General features: G+C 41.9%; 1 protein-coding gene across 2 annotated transcripts in view; it reads left to right on the top strand.

Moving 5' to 3' along the window:
• TSPAN4 (tetraspanin 4) overlaps window positions 1-25,808 on the top strand; it is a gene marked incomplete at its 5' end in the record, with an annotated part of 427,484 nt that overhangs the window by 350,314 nt on the left and 51,362 nt on the right. For both annotated transcript variants that reach the window (XM_082283545.1, XM_082283544.1), the window contains one exon: window positions 10,831-11,022. In XM_082283545.1, coding sequence (XP_082139671.1) covers window positions 10,831-11,022 — 192 coding nt within the window. The remainder of the gene's footprint in view (window positions 1-10,830; window positions 11,023-25,808) is intronic.

Here is a 25,808-nt window from a genome sequence, read left to right as displayed (position 1 = left end):
TCATTTCCTCAGATCCATGAAATCAAAAAACCAAAATAAAATGGGCAAGGAGGGGAATCTGTGGGCTCTCCTGTCTGTATGTTGCAGCGAAGCTGCTGATCACAGATCTGTTTAAATGTTTATTCCAAAGGATCTGAAATGCTTCCATAGCAGATACTTCGTTGGTGATAAGAAGGGACTGTAATGTTTCCTCTGGGGAAAACTAGTGCAGGAAAAAAAGATTATTTGAGATGGCATTCATTACTGATGGCATACTGCCCATGCTTGGAAGTGGCTCGGGATACAAGCAGTTGTGTATAAATAGCCTCAGATGTGCTATTGCATAGCAAAGCCTAATATAAATAAACAATCATTAAAAATTGCTAACATAAAACAAGGGAATAATCTTTGCTTTCTCTTGTACTCCTACCCAATTAGAATAGCTTTCTTGACAAGGCATTTGAGCTATTGAAGTGAGAGATGCTATTCCAGACATAATGCTGGTTTTGTTACAAGGGACTGCTTACATGGAATTTAGGCTGTTGAGATGGTAGTAAATACTTTGTTTGCTTGTACAAATATTATTAACAATCCATTAAAAAGAATCCATAAAGGATTCAGAATGTGTTTCGCTTAGTTTTCTGATGGAGTTCAGTGAAAGAAGATGAGCTTTGTGATGTAAGGCTATTAAGGTGTGATTATTGCTCACAAGCCTGTTATTGATCAGGGGATCAACACTGAACATATCAGAAATCCTTCCTATGACCATGTGAGCTTCTTATTGATGGCACTGTTTAAAAATGACTTTCACTGTAAGCTAGTTGTGGTGTACAAGTTTGGTCATTTTCCCCATCCCCTTGAAAAGTTAAATCTCAGGAAATGCGATACTCTCTGTAAGTCCTACTGCTTCCCAAAACTCTTCTGTCCCTGCTCACAGTGGGCTCAATTCCTGAGCAGGGCTTGCGCTCCTCAAAAAGAGTTGGGCATGCCAGAAATCAGCCTGAGAGTCCTGTGCTTTTTAGAGAGAGAGAATAGTGGGAAGGGGCTTGGATATTTGTCTGTCCTCAGGTGTTGTCAGCAACTGGGCAGAAAGAGCAGGTTTCAGGCACAGTATTGATGGTGGGACTGAGGAAGGGAGTGCTGCAGTGCTGGTGTTCCCACTGACCCTCATCTCCAGCCCTCTGCTGTCAGCTGTGGCGTGGAGGGCAGTGTTTGTTAGTGACCCTGTATGTATATATGTCCTTGACACTGGCACTGCTGCTGAGTACACTTCAGAAAGCTGAATGGGAGCAGAGAACATGGCATAGCTGCACTGCTGTTGGAGGAATTGGAGAAGACCTATTTTGTAGATTGTATGCTTGCAGAGGTCTCCATCAGGAAAATTAGCCATAATCACAGTGGAACATACCAGCACAATCTGGGACCTGAGAAAGGATGCTCAGAATCAGCCTTGGTATATAAAAAGCCAGACATGTTGGTAAATACTACCTGCCCTCAAAGCCAAGACTGAAACCAGAGGCTCTTTTTGTGGTGTGACTCAACTTCCAGAATTTAGCTTCTGCCACTGTGTACTGCAGGAGATTCTTTGTTCAGAATATTTAATCAAATACTGGTTTATAGAGTGAAGACTTACTTTCTGAAAGCTTTTGTGAGGGAGGGCATCACCTTTAGCTGTTGTCTGGTTGGGGGTTTTTTTACAGTATCAGCAATTTACTTTTTTAAATTCACAACTAATTTTGCATTTCAGCTATATTATCTATGTTCACTCTGGATGTTTCTATAGCAACCAGCTTTGTGCTATCTACATACCTCTATGGATGGATTAAATATGCAATATAAAATTTGGTTTCATTTTATTTTACTGCAGATTGTGCTTGTTACAACATGTTTTAAAAACTTTCAAGTAATATGAAATAGAATGACCATCTCTGTCATCTTTGTGTTCTGTAAGGAGCCTGTTTGTTTATCTTTGTTTCTTATGGGACTCATATCATCTTATTTCACTACTGTTTACTCTAAACCCGTCCAGTACCTCCAGGGGAGAGAAAAGCACTAAAGATACCAAATAATCTGGGTTTTATCTAATGCAGGAAATCTGTGCTAAACCAGATTTCTCTGGAGTCAGTGTTTGAGGCTTCTTATTCTCAGTTTCTCTCAGCATCTCATCCGAATGGTTCAGGTAAAATTCTCCATCAGCAATCTCCTTTACAGAAATCACAGGGTTTGTGTTGTATAAAACCCCAAACTTTATAATGGTATTTGCTTCTATTGCTTTCAGTATTTAGTGCTACGTATGTGACAACAGGTGACTACAATTGCATCTAGAGCTCCAGATCTGGTCTTCTCCCAGTTCATGCTATAAAGTAATTTTAAAAGTTATTTATTGCTGTAGGGATGGAACAGAACAGAGACTCCTGGTCCCACCCACTTTCCTTCCACTGCTGCTTCTTTGTTAAAAGATTGTCTTCATTTGATGGATTCTGATTCCAGACCTCATGGTTGTATTCCTCATTACAACTGTATCTATTTCATTACAGTAATCCTAGGTGGATTTAGAAATTCCATTTGAGGAGCAGATGAAAAAGCTTTAACACTTCTGGTTTGGCAGCAGTTAAAGCTAGAACCTGGAAAGAGTAGTGTTAGTGCATTCATCCCTTTTCCTTTTCTAACTCACGCATTTGCTCTGTTTCAGTAAGTTGTCATTAACTCACTGCTTTCTTCATAATCTTTAATTTGAATTACAGTGTAGGCAAATTGCCAGATTAGATGCTTGTGATACTGATAATCACCACTTTTTAATATTCTTTGATCATGTTTAATCTTGTATCAGCAGTGCTGCCTTAATAGGTTATTCTCACCTGTTCTATTTCTGCAAGTTTTTACATTCTCAGTGACAGAGCCTTGCAGCACAGGGCAATTCACTGCACTACAAAAGGGCCTAATTAAGGTCAGTGGCAGTTAAGCACATTCTTTTATTGCTTTGCTGAATAAGGATGCAATTGAGCACACATTTAAGTGTTTCAATGAATTTTGAGCCCATGAAGGGAAACCATCACTTTTTAGGTTGGGAATATTAACTCATAAATGTTGCAATTCTTTTCTTCTGTACCTGTAGTTGATAGGTAGCTATGATTTGGAGGAGCAAGTGTGTAGGAGAATGCTAGTCATAAAACAGCAGGGGTTACCTGAGTGACTCTTTATTCACTTTTCCATTAGTGGGGTGTCAGCATGAGATTCTGTCTTTTGACATCTTCAATTGTCCCCAAATTTACTTTAGTTGTATGAGACTGCAATTTAGTAGTGGAACTCAACTGAGAAAGAATAATGAATTTCTTAAGGCTTAAGTTCCTGAGGATACCCTGAGTTCACCAGGATAACTGAAAAAGCAGCATTTTGAGTGTTTCCATTATGGACAGTATGAAAAGGAATGCCCTTCTTGTGATGTTTCTTTGCCCATATAGTCTACAAACAGGACCTCAGACCTCCTTTTAAGCTTGATAAAATCACTTGGTATTTGTCAGGCTCACACACTGGGTGGGATATCCTAAAACAAAGCCTGTTTGTAGGAGAGAAGGGTCTAAAGGGGAGGAAAACAACAACATGAGCTATTGATACGTGTTTCTTCTAACCTTTGATGAGACACAGTGGAGTTAGAGGGCAGTGAGGGCATGAATGTCATGCTGGCAGGCAGAACACAGCTTGGGACTGTAGCACTCAGCTACCTGTGTTCATGTAAGAGCGGCTTGGCTGTCGTGCAGGATATCAAGTTCAGGCTCATGGAAGATGGCACAGCACATCTACTTTGAAACTATATTGAGTGCTGCACACTGTGTTGCACTACTAACAAGACACTGGGTTGTAAAGGAGAGGCAGACAGGATATTAATTCAGGAGAAAATGTCCAGTGGGACATTCAGGCTGGCTCTTTGGCTGGTGTTGCTCAGGGTGGTGACCCATCAGTCATGCTGTTGACACCAACTGGGGATGCAGGCCTACAGCTCTTGGCAGTCTTTGGCTGCTGCTTCTCTACATAGCGGCCCATATTGCAACATGAGATGTTTGTATTCTAAACTAATCTTTAAGGAAAGTGAAAAGGAAGTGAGATGGTAGAGCCAAACAACTAGTTTCCTAGAGCTTTTAAATTTTTGCTGCTTATATGTAGAGCTGAAGAGACTAGCATTTGAAATGCTTTGTGCTTTACTCAGTTACACACTTACCTTTCCCCTTCCCCTTCCTGAGAGAGAGGAGGCTGAATAGGATCTTCATGCTGACAGGAAAAGAAATACAACTTTTGTAGGTCCAGTGGATCTGAGGGGGATAGGGATTTTGAATTTGTTTCTAAATTAGATAAATTTGATGAATGAAGCAGATCTTTAAATTTTATGTTGAAATAAGCTATGTACTCATTGATACAAAACTAAGGATACGATATGTAGGTAAGGAGAAACAGGGATTTAACTCCTTGATTGGTGTCTATGTCTGTAATCCTGTTTCCAAAAGTAGGCTGATGCCAGGTCAAACAAGCAAGCAAAAAAAAAATCAAATTCAAACTTTAAGCAAACATTTAAACAAGGGGGGGAAGAGGGTGAAGTAAGGAGAACAAATAAATGCCCATAATGTTGAAAAGGTTTTACCTAGCTGAGTGCCCTATTTTTGGTCATGGTTGCTTAGGGATGCTTAGAGAGAATATAAGAAAAAATGAAGGACAAGACAGGACATTTTAATCAGCTCCTCCAATTAATAGTTTAAGGTCTTCCCCTGCAAGGGCTGCAAGTAAAATATCATTTATAAGAAATGCTGGGATACCTTGCCCTCATTTGATTTGTGTAATCCCTTTCTGAACCTGCATATATTTCAGCATCCACAAAACTCTGTGGCAATGAATTCCAGAATTTAATTAAATGTTTTGTGAAAAAATACTTGACTTTACTGGTTTTCAGCCTGCAGACCAAATAACCTCTAGCTTTTTTAATCTTAAGAAAAATGAATAATGATCCTCTATTCACTTTTCCTATCCCATATTGGTGTTTAGGGAGTGCTGTTGTTCCACTATCTTCACTCCCAGGAGTGTGGTCCCTACTAACTGATCTTTTTTCAAGTGGTTTTTTTCACTAGTTCTTTTTAAATTCTTGCTAAAAGGACATAGCTCAGATCATGGCCATTTTGGATGAAGTTAGTGCCTCAATACTCTAAGGGTAGAAATGTGCTTCTACCATCCCATATTAAATTTCAGACCTCTGGCTGTCGAGTGCCACAGCCTTTGTCTGCACTTGCACCCAGGCTCCTGCTTCTCCCAGAGAAGATTCTTGATTCACTTGATGCTGTCAATATACATAAGTATTCCATTTCCACCCCCTCTCTGTGTCTAGCTGTCGTGGTTTCACGCTGGCCCAGCGCCAGGCACCCACGAGAGCCGCTTGCTCGCCCTCCCCTGCCACAGCTGGGCAGAGGAGAGAAAAGGAAAAAAAATTAACAAAGGCTTCATGAGTGAGGTAGGGAACAAGAGAAACAATTCAAGGGCGAAACAGACTCAGGTTGTGAATTTATTACTAACAGAATCAGAGGAGGATAATGAGAAGTAAAACAAGCCCTTGGAACACCTTCCCCCTCCCAGCCCCTCCCTCCTTCCCACTGACAGCTCAGGGAGACAGGGCACGGGGGTTTGGTCAGTCCATCACTGAGATTCTCTTCCGCTGCTCCAGGAGAGGAGTGTCCCCGTGTGAGGCCGTGGGTCTCTCCCACGGGAGACAGTTCTCTGTGAGCTTCCCTGGCGTGGGTCCGCTCTCACGAGCAGCAGCCCCACCGCCCCTGCTGCAGCCTGAGCCCCTCCCACAGGCACACAGCCCTCCCAAAACTGCTGTGCTGGGGCTCTCTCTTTCCATGGGGTGCAGTGCTCCAAGGACAGGCTGCTCCAGCCTGGAAGCAGGGCCCTCTCTCTCCACCAGGTCTCCCACTGGATCACAGCCCCCTCCAGGCATCCACTTGCTCCGGCCCGGGCACCTCCCCCACGGGCTGTGGGTGGATCTCTGCATCCCCCGTGGATCCCCATGGGCTGCAGGGGCACAGCTGCTGCACCATGGTCTGCGCCACAGCCTGCAGAGGAATCTCAGCTCCGGCACCTGGAGCACCTCCTGTCCCTCCTTCTCCACTGCCCTTGGTGTCGCCATCTTGTTTCCCTCACATGTTCTCACCTCCTCCTCTTCTCTGACTAGAATCCACAATCTTGTGACTTTATTTTGATTTTGCTCTTAAATGTGTCATCACAGAGGTGTTACCAACCTTTCTCATTGGCCCAGTTGTGGCCATCAGCATGTCCATCTTCAGAGCCATCAGGGGTTGGCTCTGCTGGACATGGTGGGAAGCTTCCAGCAGCTTCCCTACAGGATCCATCTTTGTGGCTGCCCTGCTACCTAAGACCAGGTTGTGCTAAACCAGTACACTAGCAGAAAGCAACAGTAACTTAAGTGTGCCTAATATTACGAGAACATTTGCAGGATAATGTTCACATCACTACTGTTGATACTTAGGTGTTGTTTTCTTTCATTGTATACTTTAACTCTCTAATTGGCGGGGGAAGCATATTCATGCAAGTGGGATTGAGAGAGCCCTTCTGGTTTAAATATGTAGGGACTGGGAGAGAAAAATCCTCCAAGGGAGTTAGTTTAACTGCAGAACAACAGGTCATATCTTCCACTTGGATTCTGTTATCAGTGTATTTCTTAACACATAAGGAATTTTTTTTTTAGCTTAAAGAGGAAATGTGATGAGTAGATCCTAATCAGATACAGTATGAGAAGCCTCAATTAGATGCATTTTCCATGTTATAAAACCAATTAAAAACCCCACTTAAAGATGCCAGCACCATTATCATGAACAATGAGTCAGTTTCTCCTGCAGTATTTTAAGTGTGTAGCTGTAACTTCAGAATAATTTTCTCCACCAACAGGCATATATCCAGGGCTGTTTGGGATTACTTTGATTATCATACTGTAAGATCATTTCTAAATGTAGTCACCGAAGCCTGAATAATTTATTTTCTAGCCCATTAGAACAATTTGGAGGATCTAATTCCATAGGCAGCTTTTTTGCCAAGAGAGAAAGCACACGTGTCTGTGTATCTCTTGGGGAAGAAGAGACAGATAATCTCTGCTTGTAGAGTAAGACACCTGCTGTACTGCTTGACTCTGCTCCATAAATGCCTGTGAGCAATTTGTCTTGAGCAGAATATTCTGCTGCTTCCACAGCCAGTTGCAAAGTCCAGGGCTTGCAAAGAACCCAATGCTTGTGTCTTTTACTCACAGTTTTGCAGCTCAGGCACAGATGTGCCAAACAGCCTGTTCAAGATTTACACTGAGGTCTTTCCTGGAACAAAAACTTGACTCAAATATCCTATGTCTTGGGGCCGTGACATATTCTGGTGCCCCACTGTTTTGATCTTAAAATAAAAGACTTCGCAAAAAAATATGCAACATTTATTGGGGAAAAAAAATGTTAGAGGGAACTGCATTTTGTTTCAGGTTTGGCCATGAACTGCCTTGCTTGCAAGAGAGTGGATTATCATGAAGAATTAGGCCAATAATGTGGTAAACATTTCACAAGGGAATATTAAAAAGTGCTACTGTCAGTAGCCTGGCATCTTTGAAGGGGACCTTTTTTTTTAAAGTCAACTCTGCACTCACTAAATGTAGTTAATACAGACTCTCATTTGGCTGCCAATACATTGGGTTTAAGCTGTAGACTTCTCTCTAATTTCTTTGTGTTAAGGTTTTCTCCTTTAACTGTGACAGCGTCACTGTTTTCGTGGAAGCCCCCAAACTGTCAAAAGTAGCCCTGTTAATGGTTTTGGTTTTGTTTAATTTCACATATCAACAAGCCTGGAAAACTGTCAAAACTTATCATTTCCTCACTGTGCCTCTGACTCTTTGACACAAAAAAAAGGACTGGGAGTTGGGGATGGGGTAAGGAGAGAAAAAGTGGAGGAGAGGGAACATCATAAATAGTTATTTAAAATTATCCGTGCCTTAAATACCAAGAGGAAGAAGTAAAAACAGATGTGCAGCATAGAACCAGCTACAAGTGTTTTCTCTTGGCTCTGATCCAGAATAAGAAAATGTAATGCCTCTAATTCCTGGGTCTCAGACTGGGAATTACATTGCAGTTCAGTTCAGAATGGAGGGCAGAGGGGACAGGGAGCAAGCTTTTTGAATGTGTTGGAATGGAAAACATTCAGCTATTGTTGGAAAAGCTCTTGTGGCTGTCCTGGTGTTCTTTGAAGAACCATGTTACCATGTTTAAACATTTCCTTAACCAGGTGCTTGAGTGTTAAAAGGCCACTAGATGGAGACTTGCAGGTGTGCTTTGCTCCCTGGGGAAAAGGGGGGGGTTAAAGAGCGGTTTAGGCTAGAGTTTTAAGGACAGCCTCTGTTTCCCGGGTGTGCCTGGGGTGACAGCTTAGTAAATTTATTTGGGGATCATGAGCGGATGTTCTGGTGTGGGAAAAGGAGCAGGGCTGAACTGAGGTGGAGCAGTCTTCAGTAATGTGTGCTGACTGTGAAATGCAGTTTGAGCCAGATGGTTTAATGTTCAAAGGATTCCTTTGTGCGTTTCAAGGTTTGGTCAGCCAATCTAAGGAAGAGCTGTGCATTATCTCTTCAAAAATAGGAAGATAATTAGCTGCCAGAGAGCAGAGTATCTCTGAATCAAGAGCAGTGTAGTGAGATACTCCTGCTGAATAACTGACTTGAAATATTCATCCCTGATCTAAGTGGCTACAGCCCCAGTTGGGGCATTTTGCATGAACTGTGTGCTGTTTTTGTGATGTTTTGTGCCACAGGTGAATTTCCAATTTCTGCAAACACGAATGACTTTGGAGTCGGAAGATGCTGAATTCGAATGTCCAGGCAACAATGTCTCAAGCATTAAACACTGTGCATCATAAAGAGTTTAGTGGATGACAGAAGAGCAGGCAAGCAGGTCTTGCCGTTACAGCATCCTCAGTGAGACCCACTTCTGTAATACAAGTGATAGTTGTAGGTGTTGGTATCACCCAAAGCAGTGTAGCAGCATGGGGAGCATGAAAGGTGATGAAATAAGCTGCCTCTTATTGGTGCTGTTGTATTGCTTCAAAACAAAGAACTGAAGATAAGAGCTGAATGTATTTCAAGGTCATGGCTCTGCTGCTCTTGGGCATCTGCCTTCATTAGGCTTAATTGGGCTGTTTGAGTGGCCTCCCTGTGCCTGCAGCTCTGAGGCTGGTTTTGGCGCGAACATCCTCCAAGCTGAAGAGGCAGAAGTGCACTTCTGCTTGCCGTCCCATTCCTCAGCCAGTTTAGTGCTGTTCCTGACTGTATTTCAGCACTCTGACCAGTTTGGTTTTAGCTTAGGTGTTTGCCACCTCTCCTTCGATGCTGTTCTGTTGTTCAGTAGACCTTCAGAGTTTTATGCCCTCTTTAAGGAATTTATTCCTATTTGATTAAATTTTTTTCCTTGGGCCATGATGGTAACTTTTCTTTATATCCCCTCCCTTAGCCTAAATGATTTTCTGTGGGTTACCTTCTCTAAGTATCCCTCCCCCTCCTCTCCTTTGGTTATTCTTCAGTCATTTTGGATGATGTTAAAGATCATGCTCTGTAAGTGGGAATAGAGGGGAGGTATTTCCAGTGTATATGGTCAGGGCATGGACTGTCCCTCTGTGGCACTTGTAGAGGGTACTTGTGAAAGGCTGAATACAGTGATGCCTGGAAAAGACTCCTGAATGAGGCAATTTGAATCCCTGTGTCCTGGAGTTCACTTTCTCTCAGGGGAGACACGCAGGCTGGTGCAGCTGAGGTATGTTGCAGTGAGGTATAGTTTGGTTCCTTAGCTCGGAACAAAAGAGACTGGTTTGCAGCTGGGGTGAGGAGAGCTGCCTTTACTGTCCTTATTTTGGGGAGGAGTTCAGTGGCATTAAGAGACAACCTTAGTAATTAGTGTAAGAAATTGCTTTGGCTTTTGTGTTTCTCCTCTGTGTTTAATTTCTGAGGTTTAGCTCTGCCTCAGGATTAGCTCTATCTTTTTCCTTCCCTGGTTCATGAGCTGCCTTATGTTCATCCACTTTATGCAGGTATTTAGTGGATATGCTCTTGCATATGTCTGGCTTACTACTCTATGAACACAATTTCTTTCCAAGCCTTTAATTGATTTGGATAATAAAGTGCAATTATAAACTCAATAAAAATTGGTTATTTTAAAGGGAGAGCAGGAAAGAAAGAAACCTAGAGTGCTGCTGTGCTGTGTGACTATAATAATGCAAAATCCTCTTTGCTTTACACTCTGAATGCTCTCTTGCTTCCAAGGGAGGCTTGACCTTAGGCAGGAGCTAACTAAGAAGTGTGAGGTGTCCTGCCAGGGGGATGCTAGGCAAGATTTGTTTATGGCATGTGTCAGGGATGAGAGACAGTGTATTGGGATGGGAAGAATGGGGAATCGAAAATGGTTCAGCCATTCTGGGCAGCTCTGTAAGGTACCTAAATAGGACATGGATTTTTTCAATCCCTTTGAGGGCTGAACCTTTGGGAATTTATCCTTTACTCAATGTGTGCTTTTCCATTAGAGAGCAAAAGACCTGGTATCTGAGGTTGTGTCTTGGATTTAGGAAATCTATGTCTTCTTGTGTGTTGCATCTTAGTGATGACTTCTCTATAATAATTCTTTTCTTTCTCCTTTGTTTTTCCTACTGAAAGTGCAACAGGGAGAGATCATTTCTTATTAGGTGTGACTGCTGGTTTGCTCCACTGCCATATTGATGTGGATTAATATCTGGGGTTGCTTGGATACAATAACTGAATTTCTTTGTTTCTCTTTGTTTTCCCAGTTGGGAGGCTGTGGAATCCTTGGTGTAGGCATCTGGCTGGCTGTTACCCAAGGGAACTTTGCCACCCTCTCCTCTTCTTTCCCATCCCTGTCAGCTGCCAACCTACTGATCGTCACAGGGACGTTTGTCATGATCATTGGCTTCGTGGGCTGCATAGGTGCCATCAAAGAAAACAAGTGCCTCCTGCTGAGTGTGAGTATTGAGCTGCTGCACTGTTTGCTGTCTTGTGATGCTGGTGCTATTGCAATGCATGTTGCAGTGACCTGTGTTTCAACAGAAATTGCCCACTTGACACACATGAGATGTCAGTCACGTGTGAAACAGGCTTTGATAATTGCTCTAAGGAGCTGCCAGGTCATTCCTGACCACACTGTCTGTGGAGGATGACAGCTGCAAGAAGGGAATTGTTAGTGGTGATGTAGGTTTCCTTCAGAGAAGAGGAAGACTTTTGTGAAGCCATGTTTTGTAGTGCATCTTTTAAATTCTTTTTCACTCTGCTTTGGTAGAAATCCACTCCAAGTGTTTGCCCTAGTGGGACTGATGTTCTGAATTCCTGGGCAGAAAGATCAATGCAGGCCTCAAACAGATTGATTCTGAAGAGGTTGATTGTGGTTTAAATTGAAAATTAAGATCGTCAGATTTGACAGTGTTGGTTTTTCCAGCCATTAACTCTACAAAAGCTGTCAGGAAGCAAAAGTGCCAGCACAAGGAGACTGCTGTGAAATCAAAGATTAATAAGGTGCCAGCTGTCCATGAGTTCACAGAAGTTTGAGCCACATCCCTGGTATATTTTATCAGAATGCAGTTTGATGCCACTCAGAGGTGAACTTAAGGAGCAGTGAATACCTTCTGTAGTTGATGTTAGTGTATATTTTGCATCCTGTTCAGTTGAGGACCAGGAAGTAAGATGATCTTGCTGCTCAAGTCTGAGACTTCATCATGGGGTTTGGCAAAGCTCAGAGTGAAGAGAAGCTGTGGTTCAGCTGGTGACCTGGTGATGCCTCTGTAAAAGGCTGTTCCTTACTGTGCTTCACATACTATTTTTTTTTTCTCCTGGGAACTACAGAATGAGTTTAAGTACACAAGCCCCAAATCTCTTAAGTGACTGAGATTCCAAGCCTCAATGGAGGACTCTTTCCAGGCCCTTGCCTTAATCAGTTGTTTCTGCTGATTTTTAGGCAGTCAGAACTGATCAGTCTAGGCTAGTAAAGGCTATGTATGTGGCTTGAAACTAAAAGGAACAATATAAATGGAAATTAAGGCAGTTATGTGAGTGAAAATTTAAACTGGGAAGGCTGAAGTCAGAATCTGAGGCTGAAAGTCCTTGACATTTTTAACAGTCCTATGAATACACGCCTTGCAGAGGAAGTGTGTGCTCAGACAGATGTAATGGATTACAGCTTCAATGCCAATGCAGCAGGAGCCCGCAGGGTGCAGATTCTAATGGTATAGCTTATATATGCAAAATTAATCACCTACTTTGTGCTTTCCTGAAGGCCTAGCTGAGATGTGACAGCAGTGAGCAGTGCCTGATTGTGTGTCAGGATCAGGTCAGGATCTGGCAGGCAGTCCTCGGTACTGGAAGAGATTCAGGCTTTTATCTCGTATGGCTCTTTGGCCCTCATCTCTTTTTGGCAAGGGCAGAGACTCCCTTGATCAGCCATCACTGCTCAGATGGCGTGAATGCACTCAGCCACCCCCAGATGGGCATCCATGGGAGATGGAAATGTTTGCAGGTACTGCTCCTCCTGACATACTGCAGTCCTCAGAATCCAGTGTCCTTCAGTGCATGATATAAGGACTGTACTTGATGGATCAAGTTAAGTAATGCAAAGGAATCCAAATTCATTTAGGAACTCTCTGCATGGGAGAATGAGGAAGCTTGATCTGATTTGGTATCCACATTTCACTCTGTCTGCCTGTTCTTACCTTTCTGTACTGTAGCTATTCTGTGTGGCCTCTATTTTACTCAATTTTCTTCTCAATTGCGTTATGTTAGAGCTGATTATATCTACTTTAATTCAGAATAAGCCTGACTGTAGAGGGTTGAAATACAGTTTCATTAGTCCACATTGAATTCAGTTTTTATTTGGTCTAGAATCACTTTCCACATTGCAGTGCATTGGTACTTTCTTACTGTCAGTAAATACCAGTGAGATTTTTGAGCTCTTCTGAGTTGTTTTTATTGTGCCTCTGTCCTTGGAAGATAAATGGATGGTGGTAGCAGCTCCTGCTTCTGGGAGCAAAGCCTTATCATGCAGGTTTGTCCTTAGTCTTCCTTTCCCCACGTTGCTGGTTCTATCTGATTAGTGTTTGAAATAGTGTTTTCAAGTTCAGGACTGGGGTATTTGGTTTTGGCCAGCTCCCGTTTTCCCAGGTAACACAGATAGCAAAACAAATCCTTAAATGAAAGAAATTGCTAAATATCAAACCAGGGCTGTTCTTAGGGTGTGTGGTTGCTACATCCCTTCATCCTTTTCTTATTCCACGGGTGTTTCTAACACTGTGTTCTGCCACAGTGAAGGTATCTCTTCCCAGAATATCTCCAGTTTTTTTAAACATCCCTGAAAATGCCCTGTCTACTGCTTTTTAAGAGGATTGTTTTGTTGCAGCTGGCTTGCAATAGGATTTACCATCTAAACTGTAAAGGGAAAGCTCCTGAGTGTTTCCAGCCTTGTGTGTCTGTGACACACACGGTGTTTAACAATTGATCCCGGATCAAGTCCTTACGCTCCTTTCAGCATCTCCCTGGCCGCCACTTAACATCTGGCCTTGGTCCTGGGAGTAGGACCAAGGTTGCTTTTGGAACTGAGTTTATGTCTCCAGAGGGCATTGCTGCAAGTCTGACAGCTACTCATGGAGTAAGTTGTCTTGCTCATGTGTGATGCAGCTGCATTTTCCTGTGCAGCATTTGCTTTAGCTAACTTTGTAATGTTTTATTCCATCTGGAAGTAGAAGCTTTGGAAGTAGAAATGGAGAAACTGAAGTCTGCGCAGGTGTTTGAGAGGGGATGATGGAGGCTGTTTGGTTGTGTGGGTAGTATATTCTGTTGCACTACTCCCTGGATAATGTATTTGGATAATTTGACCTCTCCTCCTGATATTTGTTGAACCCCAGCACTAGAATCCCAGCATGGTTTGGGTTGGAAAGGACCTTAAGGATCATCCAATTCCAGCTCTCCTGGCACGGGCAGGGACACCTTTCACTAGACCAGAGCATTGAACAAACTTAGGGAAATGAGATGGACAGGAGTTAGACAAGGTCAGCAGGCACTTGTAACAGGTTTGTGGTGGGCTTAAAACCGTGGAAAAGTTATTAATGGAAATGCAAGGAAAAGGAAAGCAAGGAGTAGAAGCTAGAATGTTGCATGCTTTGCATGTTTCAGTAGTCTGTATGCAATAGTCTGATGAAGTGAGGCTTGGAGTGGACAAAAAGAAGAAAAAGTAGAATAAACCAAGTGGGTTGGCAGATGCTTATGTTATACCCTACATGTGTGAGATCAGACATTGCTCCATTGAGCAGAACATTGCTGTGTATCTCTGAGTGAGTAGCAGTTTTCACTGACCTCCCCTTTTCCTCTGCTCCATACAGTGTGAGAGAAAGCCTGGGGTGTGAAGTATGACCATAGACAGTACAAAAGATGATGTGAATGTTCTGCCTGTACTGTATTCCTGTTGCAACCCACTCTGAAATCCCATCCTGATGATATTGTGGAAGACACTTGGGGCATTTAAAGCCCACAAACTACCTGTCATGCCTCGTTTGACCAAGAGCAATATGGACCTCAACTTGCTCATATCTCCCATAGTGCACCTCATCCACATGTGGGGTTGTTGGAAGTCTGATCTGCAAGGACTGGAAAGACAAATCTGCCATACAACAGGAGCACTTCTTGTTCTGCTTCCCAAAAGCAGAAGAAAGAGGAAAGCATGGGGCAGTTACGAGTTGGGGGGATGTGCTGCTGTTACTGAGGTGGGCAGTTTGGAGGAAGGCATTAGAGATACTTCAGGAGACATGGAGCACTATGGGGATCCTAAAATGAACTGGGAGGAAGCAGGACTAGCTCAACCCGCCTGCATTGGAGGAGCAGAGTTTGTGATGGTAGACACTGGATGTTTGTGGAAGGTCTTGCCTGAGGACTAGTGCTACTGTTGATGTGATAAGGGATGAGATTTCCCACGGAGTTTGAGTGAATGAAAAATGAGTAGTGTCAGAGAGACATTTCAACCTATTTACATTTCACACACTTAAGTTGCAGAGCTGATGAGACTCTGATCATGTATCTTTGTGTTCTGCACATAGGACATTTGTATTGGGTTGTCAGAGCATGGCTTGTAAGCTCTTTGGTATTAGGCTGCTGTAGTGTTAGGTGTGAATGTTAGGAATTGCTTACCTCTGGCATTTGCCAATGACTTTTGAAAGAAGGTAGAACAGAATTAAGTGTTTTGAGATGTAGAGGACAGATGGGGAAAGGAGGTGAAAAGCAGAAGTAAAGTTCAGTTTGTATATGAGTTTTTTGCACAGCTATGTGCACTAGTCAGGAGTGATCCACATTAATTCTCTGAATCAAGAGTTTAGATAGTCTAAAGCTTCACAGATTTACTGACTTGAAAGGAATTACCTGGTGTCCACTGCAGATATTCTTTGCTCAGTAGCAATGTGTAGTCAGGACAGTGCTTCCTTAATCTCTTAAGAAACAGGCCCATTCCCTCTCTGCATTCAGAGGAATAGAATAATATGAAAATACAAGAATATAAAGAAAATAAAAAAATAAAAGGAAACCTCAACCATTCTATGCACTCTGCAAAAAATACATAGATGGGGGTGAATTTTACAGCTGTCATTCTGAGATTTCAGTGAACAAAGAATGGGTATTTGCACTGATTCTTATTTGCTCCAGCTACAGTGTGAAGAAGATAAACATTTCCATTACTAGATTTCCCTAGGGAAATCAAAGCAACAGGAATTCTTGAGATAAGTATGTAACCTGGTATATATAATCTTACATTGGAATATAGATGCAAATTGATGAATGAAGTAGGCAAACACTGCTTTCCTGCTTCAGTAAGACTTGTTTAAGGTTTCTATGAGTATTGTTGCTCAAGGCTGTATGATTGAGGTTCCTCTGCTACAAGCTCAGCTGTAGTTAGAAAATGGCAGCTTTGTTCTGATGGATTGGGTCAGTGTCCTGAACTAGTGACAGAGATAATAAGCCAGGAGTCTGACTTGTGAAGGTTAATTTATGGACTTCCATTGATTTTTTTTCATAGGTGTTTGGTCCTGCATTGCTGGATCATGTAGCTGTACTGCAAATCTCTATGGGTTATCTTAATACAAAATTAGGAATCCATCTTGGTTGGTTTTCCCTTTGGAATTGCAATACAGTTCTAATGTGCATCAGAGCTATTAGCCATATCCATCATCTTTGGGAATTTTAACAAAATGTTTGGCTTGTATGCTCCTAACCCCGCTGCACTGTGTGTGCTTTCCCCCCTGAGGACAGGTCCTTGCAGGAGCTGGGGCACCACTTTGCTCCACCACTCAAACACAATCAGTTGTGGTGGCTTGATCATAGTGCTGTCTTCAGGCAGCTGCTGTATGTACACCTGAACAGACCATTTCTCTATGCTAAAGAAATTTATGCCTGATTAAGTACTTTGATGCTGAAATGTTGACCCAGCTGATCCTTAAGGGTCTGTGTAAACATCATCTTTTAGGTTAATTGCTTAAGATCTATGTTTGAGGAGCTAAATTGCCTGAATTCTCTGCCTTTTGTACATGTTTTGCAGATATCTATATTTATATGCTTACCCTGAAAAAGGTCATTCATTATTCCATGGATAGTCTAGGTTGAAAGTCTCAGCTTCAGACGTTAAATCACGATGGTTTGTATAATTTATTACCTGTATTACAGTATCCCCTGCAGGCAGCCCATGAGGATGCTCATTCTGTATAAAACTCCTGGTAAGCAGAGGTACCTGACCAGTAGAGCTTACCATCTAATTGGGTAAAACAAATGGAAAATATTATTATCCTCATTAGACAGGGAGCTGCAGCAAAGTATAACTAAGTGCCTTGTGGAGGTTGCACTGGGAGACTGAGAGAGCCATGAAGCAAACCCAAATTGTCTAAATCTCGACTCAGTGCCTTCATCCTCTTTCTGTGATTCCATCTGAACATGTCTACCCATCCTGTGTGCTTCAGCCACCTTTAAAAAGCATTTAGTCCATGTTTCCATAATAGTAATGACAATTTTTCTTTTATCATATGTATTGTGTCCAAATGAAAAATAAATGTCCCAAAGCAAAATTATTTCTCAATTTTTATTTTGTTGAAAATGATAATTGGCAGACTTACTGTTTTCCATGGGCAACACTGTAGGCTGTCCCAGCTGAGCTGATCAGCCTAACTGCAACATTGCCTTCAGTTAAATGTGAAACAGAACATTTAGAGAAGCTGCTGGAAAGGATCTGTGAACATGGTCTAGTGCATATGTTTTTGCAAATAGGGACTCACTTTTGGTCCAGGAGATCATAGGAATACTGGTAAAAAACAGTATGGGGCCCTATGTGAAGGAAAGATTTTAATCTCTCTTTGATTGTTACAGCACACATGTACAGATACCAGACACTTGAAACTTAAATAACCACCCATGTCCTAGAAGGAAATAAGATTCGTAGGCAGTTCTTTATTTCACCCTCAGATTTTGTGGCACTTTTTTTTTCCTCCAATGATTTGCTACCAAGAACACATTCTTCTGCTCTGGTTGGGATGCAGCATGGCCAGTAATCCAATCAAAAGCGGTAGAGGATCCTTCTCCACACATTACCTACACAAGAATAAATTAGAAATGGGAAAGGCCTTGAAGCAGATAAAATGCTGATTCCTTTCTGATTATCCAAAGCCAGCTGCCTTCTTAGAAAGCACCAAGGCTGGGTAAGTTCCATCACATCAAGGATTAACAAAATTTTGTTAATTAACAAAATGGCTTCGATACACCCACTTCCCATTATTCTGATATATCCTGATTTGTGGATAACCCTGATTTTTATCGTAGAAAAGCTGAAACAATGGTTAATGAGAAGGGGAATGAAAGTAATCATTAACAGGCAGATCTGTGTGTTCAGTTTAATTTAAATGATAACCTTGTGTTAATAAGCAAGTAGTTCATCATAGCTGCTGGAATGAATAAAATCAGAGTTAAAACTTGGTATTAGGTCAGGACCAGCTGTGGAATGCACTGATGCTATATACATATCTGTGTGACTATCCAGACATCAAAAGATTCTCATTTAGGGAATAGTCCAAGGGGAAAATGAGTGCCCATGGTGTTTTGTACTGTGCTGTTGAGAGTTTTCTGAACTCCAGCCAGCTCATCTGTAAGTGAAACAGCCATAAAGAAAATAAGGAAAAAGTTAATGAGTAGGAAGAAAAGGAAACCAAAAACCCTACTGTTTTCAGTGGTATCACTGGATCCAGAGAGCTGACAGTTGAAACTTCATTGGTGACAGAGAATTTATTTCAAAGCAACTAAATGGGAAAGAAACAGCCTGTAAATGACTTCATCTCAGTAATTTAGTGCTACAGATCAAACAGTAGATTTTCATTCCAGTTTAGCACTTGAGCTGGTGTTCTAGCAATCAGACTAGCAAAATCAGGGAAATGCAGGCTGCAGCCACAGCAGCAAGTAATGCAGAGACCAGACAGATGCCATGCACACAGCCTGAGAGCTTTATTCATCATGTATATCTCTTCTCTGTGTGGTGCTGTGTTGCATGTGAAATCCCAGCTTGCTGCCTGTTTGGGCTGTAAGTACTGAGCACCAATCTCCCCTACTTTGGTTGTCTCTACTTTGTTATGAAGACTTTGCTCCTCCTTGTCTTTCAGTTTTTAGCTCCTTCTGCTTGGCGGGTACTGAAACTTGTGAGGGGATGGAACCATCTAAGTCCTCCCCTTCCTCCCTTCTTTTTTTTGGCTCTGGGAGCAGTTAATCACAGGACCTGGGAACTGAGGAGAGAAAGAATAAAGCTGTTTTCCTTCCTTCCTGGTTTTAGACTCGACCCTAGGGTCAGTGTGTAGGAAGGGCTTACCTCATAGGGTACATTTAATTTTCTGATATCGGCTGATGCAATACCACTAGTGCCCGATGTGCTTTGAATTACAGAATCACACAGTGTCTTGAGTTGGAAGGGACCCATAAGAATTATTGAGTCCTACTGCCTGCTCCTTGCAGGACTACCTAACTAAACGGAAGCATTCAGCTGAGAGTGTGAACCAGAAACTCCTTGAACTCTGGCAGGCTTGGAGCCCCACTTCCCTGGGGAGCCTGTTCCGGTCAGTGAAGAACCTCTTCCTAAAGCCCCCATTCCCCTTTGTAGTGCCAAGACACTGCTTTATGGCCATCATACAGTGTGGCAGCACCATGTGCAGGAGTCAGGGGAGCTGTACTAATTTACATCAGCTGAAGGTTTAATCTGTTTATCTAAATGGCTATCAGTGTTTGAGTCCCTAACTCCTTGTTGGTTAAAGTGTATTAGCAATACCAGCTTCTCTGACAGTCTGTGCAGGCTCAAGTTCGCCTGTCACCTACAAAGTTTCCCTTGTCCCATCTCTTGTCCCAGCATTTAACCAACTCTCATGTGCTCATCTAGGGAACCTCCTGGTGGAAGAGCAGAGCATAAGACTACATAGTGGTCAGGGAAACACTTTCAAGGAAGCCTGTTGGCTGCCAGTGCTTGCAGCTTCTGGACAGTTGTGTTTATTGTCTCATCTGTAAGACTGGCCTCTGCTGGTTTTGATGGGCTTTTGCTCCAGACCTAGGATCACCTGCAAGAGCTGAAGGACAACAGAATTACTCCCATTTTGAAAGTAAAGGACAGGTAACCTGTGTGTTCCTTGCCAGCCCAGACATTCGTGTCACTTTTGAGCATAACATTTGCTAATTTTTTTTTCCTAATAATAAGATTATCTCCTCAGATAGAAAGCAATAGGGTTGCTAACGCAGAATGTATGCTTTTATTTCTGGTCGTTATTTTGTTATTTTTAACCACCTTAATAATGCAATTTGAATTGAAAAGCAACATTGACTTCTTTTTCTATAAGGGTTAGAATTACCTGAACCTCAGAAAAATGTAACTCTGGAGGTAAAGAAATGGAGGCTAGTTCGTGTAAATCAATGATGCCTACGCAAGGTACAGCCAGAGCTGATTTGATGTTACAGATATTTCAGACCCTCAGTATTATGAGCTAAAAGGCAGAATTAGGTAAGCCAAAGTGACTGCTTCTTCATATTTTAAGCTACTACAAGACTGACATGTGCATCTGATGCAGCAGCTTCTGTGTAGCACACTTGAGAACCCCAAGCTGGGGGTAAAACCAGCAGTACAATTTAAATACAGACAAAATACTCTACCTTGGCCTTTATTTTGTCCTTGCCCATCTTCTTGTCACCATCTCCTTCACTTACACATACATCACAGTTTCTAGGCACTGTTTGGAGACTCCTAGAAACAGGAGAATTTTTCTTTTGTTACAAGTTGGCAGGCGAGGTCCTATTGCAAGCTTAGCTCAGGGTTTGCAAATACGCGTAAGGATAGGCCTGCAGAATTTCTTACAGTAATATCTTCCCCTTCAGCTCATTACAAGTCAGCTGAACAGCATGGCCATGTCATCTGCTGTTATCATCCTGGGGGAGCTTCTGTCAGTGTGCCCAGCACTTGGGGTCAGCCAGATGTTCAGTGTGAACAGGAGTGTGGAGCCAGCCCTGCCAAGCCTCAGTCCTCACACAGGCTGTGGGAACCACTGACTGCTGCTCTCCTGCTCCTCTCGGGGCTCCGAGCTGTCTGATCCTGTTTCATGCTGGCATGCCACATGACAACAAATATCCTGGGGATGGGAGAGTCAGGGAAGAAGCTTTGTTTTCTAAATACACAGGTGCTGTTCAAGTGTGAGTAAAGGTGTAAGTTTAGACACTAATGAACATTGCATGTCATCACCACAGATGGAGAAGGTTGGATTGAACCCAAGCCAGAACCTTTCAGTTGTACTGACTGTATCCCTTACCTGTGTTGGATGGACTCAAGCAGCTGCTTTGTCATTAAAGGAGTGGCACAGGGACTTGAAAGAGCTACTCTGATGTTTTATTTTTGTCTTCAGCCACTCAGACTTCACAAGTAGGATGAGTTTCTCTCCTGACTAGTATAAAGAGTCACACCAGATCATGTCACACCTTTGCATTATGTTTGCAGAAGGAATGAGGCAACCCTTCAAAAAGTCAAAGGCCAGTGAGACCTTTATTTGTGCTAAGGAATCTGCTAAAACACCCACCCTCTGTTGTGATAGGAGAGTGATACCTTGCTAATATTTGATGACACTTCATTGATTTTGAGTCAGGTTTTGTGGAATATGAAAAAATACTCGAAATGCCGTAAAATACCAGTTAAAATCCTTTGATGCATTGTAGGGGAATATCAGGTCTCTCAACTCTCACTCACTAATGCAGTAAGACAGAATGATTCCAACCGAAAGCAGTAATGAGACTAAAATGAAACACTGTTAATGTGTTAAGACTGCATATGTTGTATATCTTCCCAGAAATAATTACTGCAGATTTCTTTGAGCTTTATTGATCAGCAGGAGTTTTTGCACATTCATAAACGATATAGTCCAAACATAAACAGAGTTGTACTATGTATCCAGCAGGCATAGGGCATGAAAAACTTTGTCACAATCAGAATGAATTAGCTATTAAGGCTTTCAGAGAATAATAGCTGATGAACCAAATTTAGATACATGACGTTTTCATAATGGAGTTTCTGTTCGTAAGTTTGCTCATACACATTACTGCCTTTTTACAGTTTATGAGCAAACTTATCATTTTTATGCTTAGAAAAAGTGATTGTGAGACTAAAGAGATTTACTTCCAAGGAAGTACTTAAAGAGCTAAATATGTACAGCATGGGAGAGAGAGGGCTCAGATGGGACATAAATCTACAAATATTCAAGGAGTATAAATGCTGTGGACAGAAGGGAAGCATCCATGGTGCTGCACAGGGTGGTAAGTAGGAGCAATTGCATGGAGCTAACAAAAGGAGTGTTCGGACTGAGTGTCAGCAAAACCTTTGGTGCTGGGATGAGTAATCAGAATCCACTGTAATGGAAATTGGTAGAAACAAACTGCCCTTTCCCTTCTGCTCTGAAGTTCATGTAGTAGATTAATACACTGGGATTTTATTGACTGTAATTCCAGTTATTGTTGCAATCTGGGCACTGTCCTGTCATTTCTCGCTCGCTGCTCTGACTCTTTCTGTATGAGTCTTCCAGGCTGCAGAGGAAGTCACTTCTAAGTACAATTCCCACTGGACTTTCTCTTCTGTTCTCCTCTCCTTGCTCAGTACCTTGAAAAAGAAAATCAAAGGAAGTTTAAAAAAAAATAAGAGAATCTTTCAAAATGTTCCTACTCCCTATTAATATATCAGATCAAGATACCTTCAGGGAATTATGTTAAATCAAGCTTCTAGTGAGAACTAGTAATACATTGAACACTTTTGCTTTCAAGAGTGAAAGAAAGTTTCGTTGGGGTTTTTTTGAGCGCTGACAAAATCTGTACCATATCAGTTTTTTTTCTGTAAAAGTCAAGCAACAATATGCTATTAAAAAGCTATTCTGGGAAGTCTTTGAAAATGCTTGAGGATGAACTTCATAATGCTCTGCTTACAAAGCCAGATCCAACAATGGCAAAACTACAGGACCTTTATAAAGAATGGGTAGTTTTCGAGTACCTGGACTTCTTTTTTTTCATATCTCAGTGGGAATTCTGGCATTGATTCAGACTTTTCTTAGATGGCTTGAATTTTTCCGAAGTGTGGAATATGCAGTAAATTTGGCAATAGTTTATAGCATTCAGAGTCTCCGACAGTGTTACCCCTTTTGGTGTTCAACTTATGCATCAGTTTGTTGATGCATCTGTCATAATTCGGTTGGGCATGGAGATGCTTCACTTCTGCAGGGAAGGCAAAAGATTTTAACAATGCCAACCATAGTAATGAGTCATCATCACTCAACCCATTAAATTATATTTAAATATAACCTATTATAAAATAATAGAAAAATTACAAAGAATATTAAATTGGCAGAAAGCTTTAAATTTTCAGGTAGCATGGTAAAGTGTGGCTGCTGTAAAATACATTAAGTTCTTTTGACTTTAAAATGGAGCTCTACGAATTTCTAGGTGTCCTGGTTTCATCAGGGATAATAGAGCTCATTTTCTTTCCATGACAGTAGGTAAAGGTTTGACATAATTTATTTAAAAAGGAGAGATACTATTTACAACTTCAGTATTAAATACAGGATGTTATCCCTGGAGAGAAGGAAATGTGCAGGATATGAGGTTACATTTGACAGTATTTCTGTTCATACCATATTACAATCTAAAAATCAAGCAGAGTTCTTTCAAATGTGTGGAGATCCTGCATTTTAATATATGTGCCTTTGTCTCATACCAGGATAAAATGACAAATGTAATAATTGGGTCATTGTGCACCATACCACATCCCACATTCCTTCACATTTCTTGACATGGAGAAGCAATGACACCTTCTTCTAGAGTAAGAAAAGGCTATGTCTAAAGTGCTTAACCCAATTTAAAGCTCCCCAGTAGAAGAGACACATAAATACTGGAGGGGAAGGGATCTAGTGGAGGGCCAGTGTGATGATTGTGGGGCACATGATGTGCAAGGACAGACTGAGAGAACTGGGTTTGTTCTGTCTTAAGAAATTAAAGCGGGGAGGATATTTTATTCATTTCTTCAACTATCTTTCAGTAGAGTCAAAAGAAAATAGAGCTTTTTGAAGGATTCACAGGGATGGTGTGAGAGGTAACAGGCACAGGTTAAAACCAAAGGAAATTCCATTTAGAGATGCAGAATATTTTTATTATTTTTCTTATCATGAATATAGTCAAGTGTTGGAAAAAAGTATCCAGTGAGGCTGTGGATGACTGTCCATCTTCATCCTAGGAAATGCTCCTAAGGTGACTGGGCACAGCTCTGCACAGCTTCATGTAGCTGACAGTGCTTTTAGGAAGGGGTTGAACCAGGCAATTCCCAGAGGTCACTGACAACCAGTGTGTTCCTGTGATTCTAAGAGACTCTGTCTTCTACCAGCCAGAGCTGGTTCCTTCTTGAGCACCAAAGTTATATATGTACACACTAGGACCAGACAGACAAATTAATAACCCTTCCAGGCACTGAAGACCAACTTAGCCCAAAGAATTGTCTGTAATTTCTTCTACTGAGGTGTGTATTCATTAGGAAGTGACATGTAATACTGAAATTAAAGATGATCAGTGAGGATTTGGTAATCTAGCCTCACTAAAAGGCAAAATGGTTGTATCATTTGTATCATCACTGTACCAAACTTGCAGTTAATGTTACAGAGGAAGGACTGTCTGTAAATTTTCCACTTTTTTTCTCTTCATCATGGGAGCTGGTGCAGGTGGAGAGCAGTTACCTTGCTAGAACATTTTCACAGGAGCAACCTCCCTGCTCATGTGTTGTACTTCATACTGTCTGTCAGAAAAGAAGCCACCTGTCCACCTTGCAGGCTGTTTAATCATTATGGAAAACAGCACAGGCTGTCTGTTGAAGTTATTTGTTCAGTTTCTTAGGAAGGTTGTGCTAATTTGTATGCACTTTGGTGTAAACAATATATTTGCTAGGCCATAGACTTTAAAATTGTTTTGGAATGTATCACTATTCCAAAGAAACAGCTGGGTCTTGGGTCTTCCTACTACTTTCATGTTTGTTGGAGAGGATTTGAATAATACTTTGCAAGAAACAGGTCTGGCACACTGAGATCCTACTGTCCTCTTCTGAGACAGCCCCCCATCAAACTAAAAGCATTCTTCAGCAAGCAGTGTAAACACAGCAGTTGCATTTTGCCATCGGTTATATCACATTTAGTCTCACGGCAAAATGTTAGGAGGCTAACAAAACAATTACACATTGGTTTTCATTGTATTGTGCTACTTTTGTCTTTGGGAGACTGAGAGAAGCTACTCCTGACATGGAGGGATGGGCAATTTGGGCAACATGACCCAGCTATTGAGAAGATTTGGGAAGGAGAGGCGGTGGGGAAAGCAGAAGGCCCCATCCAGTGTATTAGTTTGTGATGTCAGTCATCATGCAGAGAGGCAAGTATCTAGAGCATCTGAGAAACCAGGGAACCCTGTTTGTTTGGGAGGGAAATACAATTAACTTGTTGTTCTGTGCCTGTGTGAGGAGCAATGGAAATGTGCTTTAAGTGATGTACATAGGCTACAGTTCTTGATTCTCCAACTGATATTAACAGGCTGAACAAAACTGGAAGTAGTGGGTCAAAAGCCTGGTACCGATCCGATGGGGATGAAGTTGAAAGTTGGGACCTCCTCTCCTCTTGCAGGCTTTTCTCTCTCTGACAGCAGGAGGGCGGTTGCATGTCCATGAGGTGGGCTTGATAGCAATTGCATACTTCCTTTTCTATACTCCTTTAATGAGAATGTATGGGAAAGTCAAAGGCTTTGTAGAATCTGAAGATAGCTGCTGAGAAACTAGCCTTACTTTTCCTAAGGGTTGGAAATCAGCAGTGGTAGACAGAAGGGTGTCACCTCCCTCCTCATCAAAATTTCTGTCGGGTTATTTCAGGTGTAATTTATGAAAAGCTGAGCATTAGGGACCTCTCCACTGAACCTCTGCTGGGTTGCATCCCACTGTTTGACAAGTAGTATGGTGAAGCATTTCTCTGTACAAGGTCAGATTAATCTTTTTTTATGGAGTTTCACATGAATGCTTTGCTTTGGGATTGTAGTTTCTCCATGCATAAATCTTTATTATACCAACAGCCTACAGCCCCAGTGAACCAAACAAAACTCAATTCTATTCCTCTCTGTATTTATCACCACAGTGAGAGAACTCAATTGGAAAGGAGCTCTGAGAGTTTCC

Source organism: Coloeus monedula (genome assembly GCF_965178545.1).
Source record: "Coloeus monedula genome assembly, chromosome: 6".
Lineage (NCBI taxonomy): Eukaryota > Metazoa > Chordata > Aves > Passeriformes > Corvidae > Coloeus > Coloeus monedula.
This window is presented reverse-complemented; position numbering and strand designations above follow the sequence as displayed.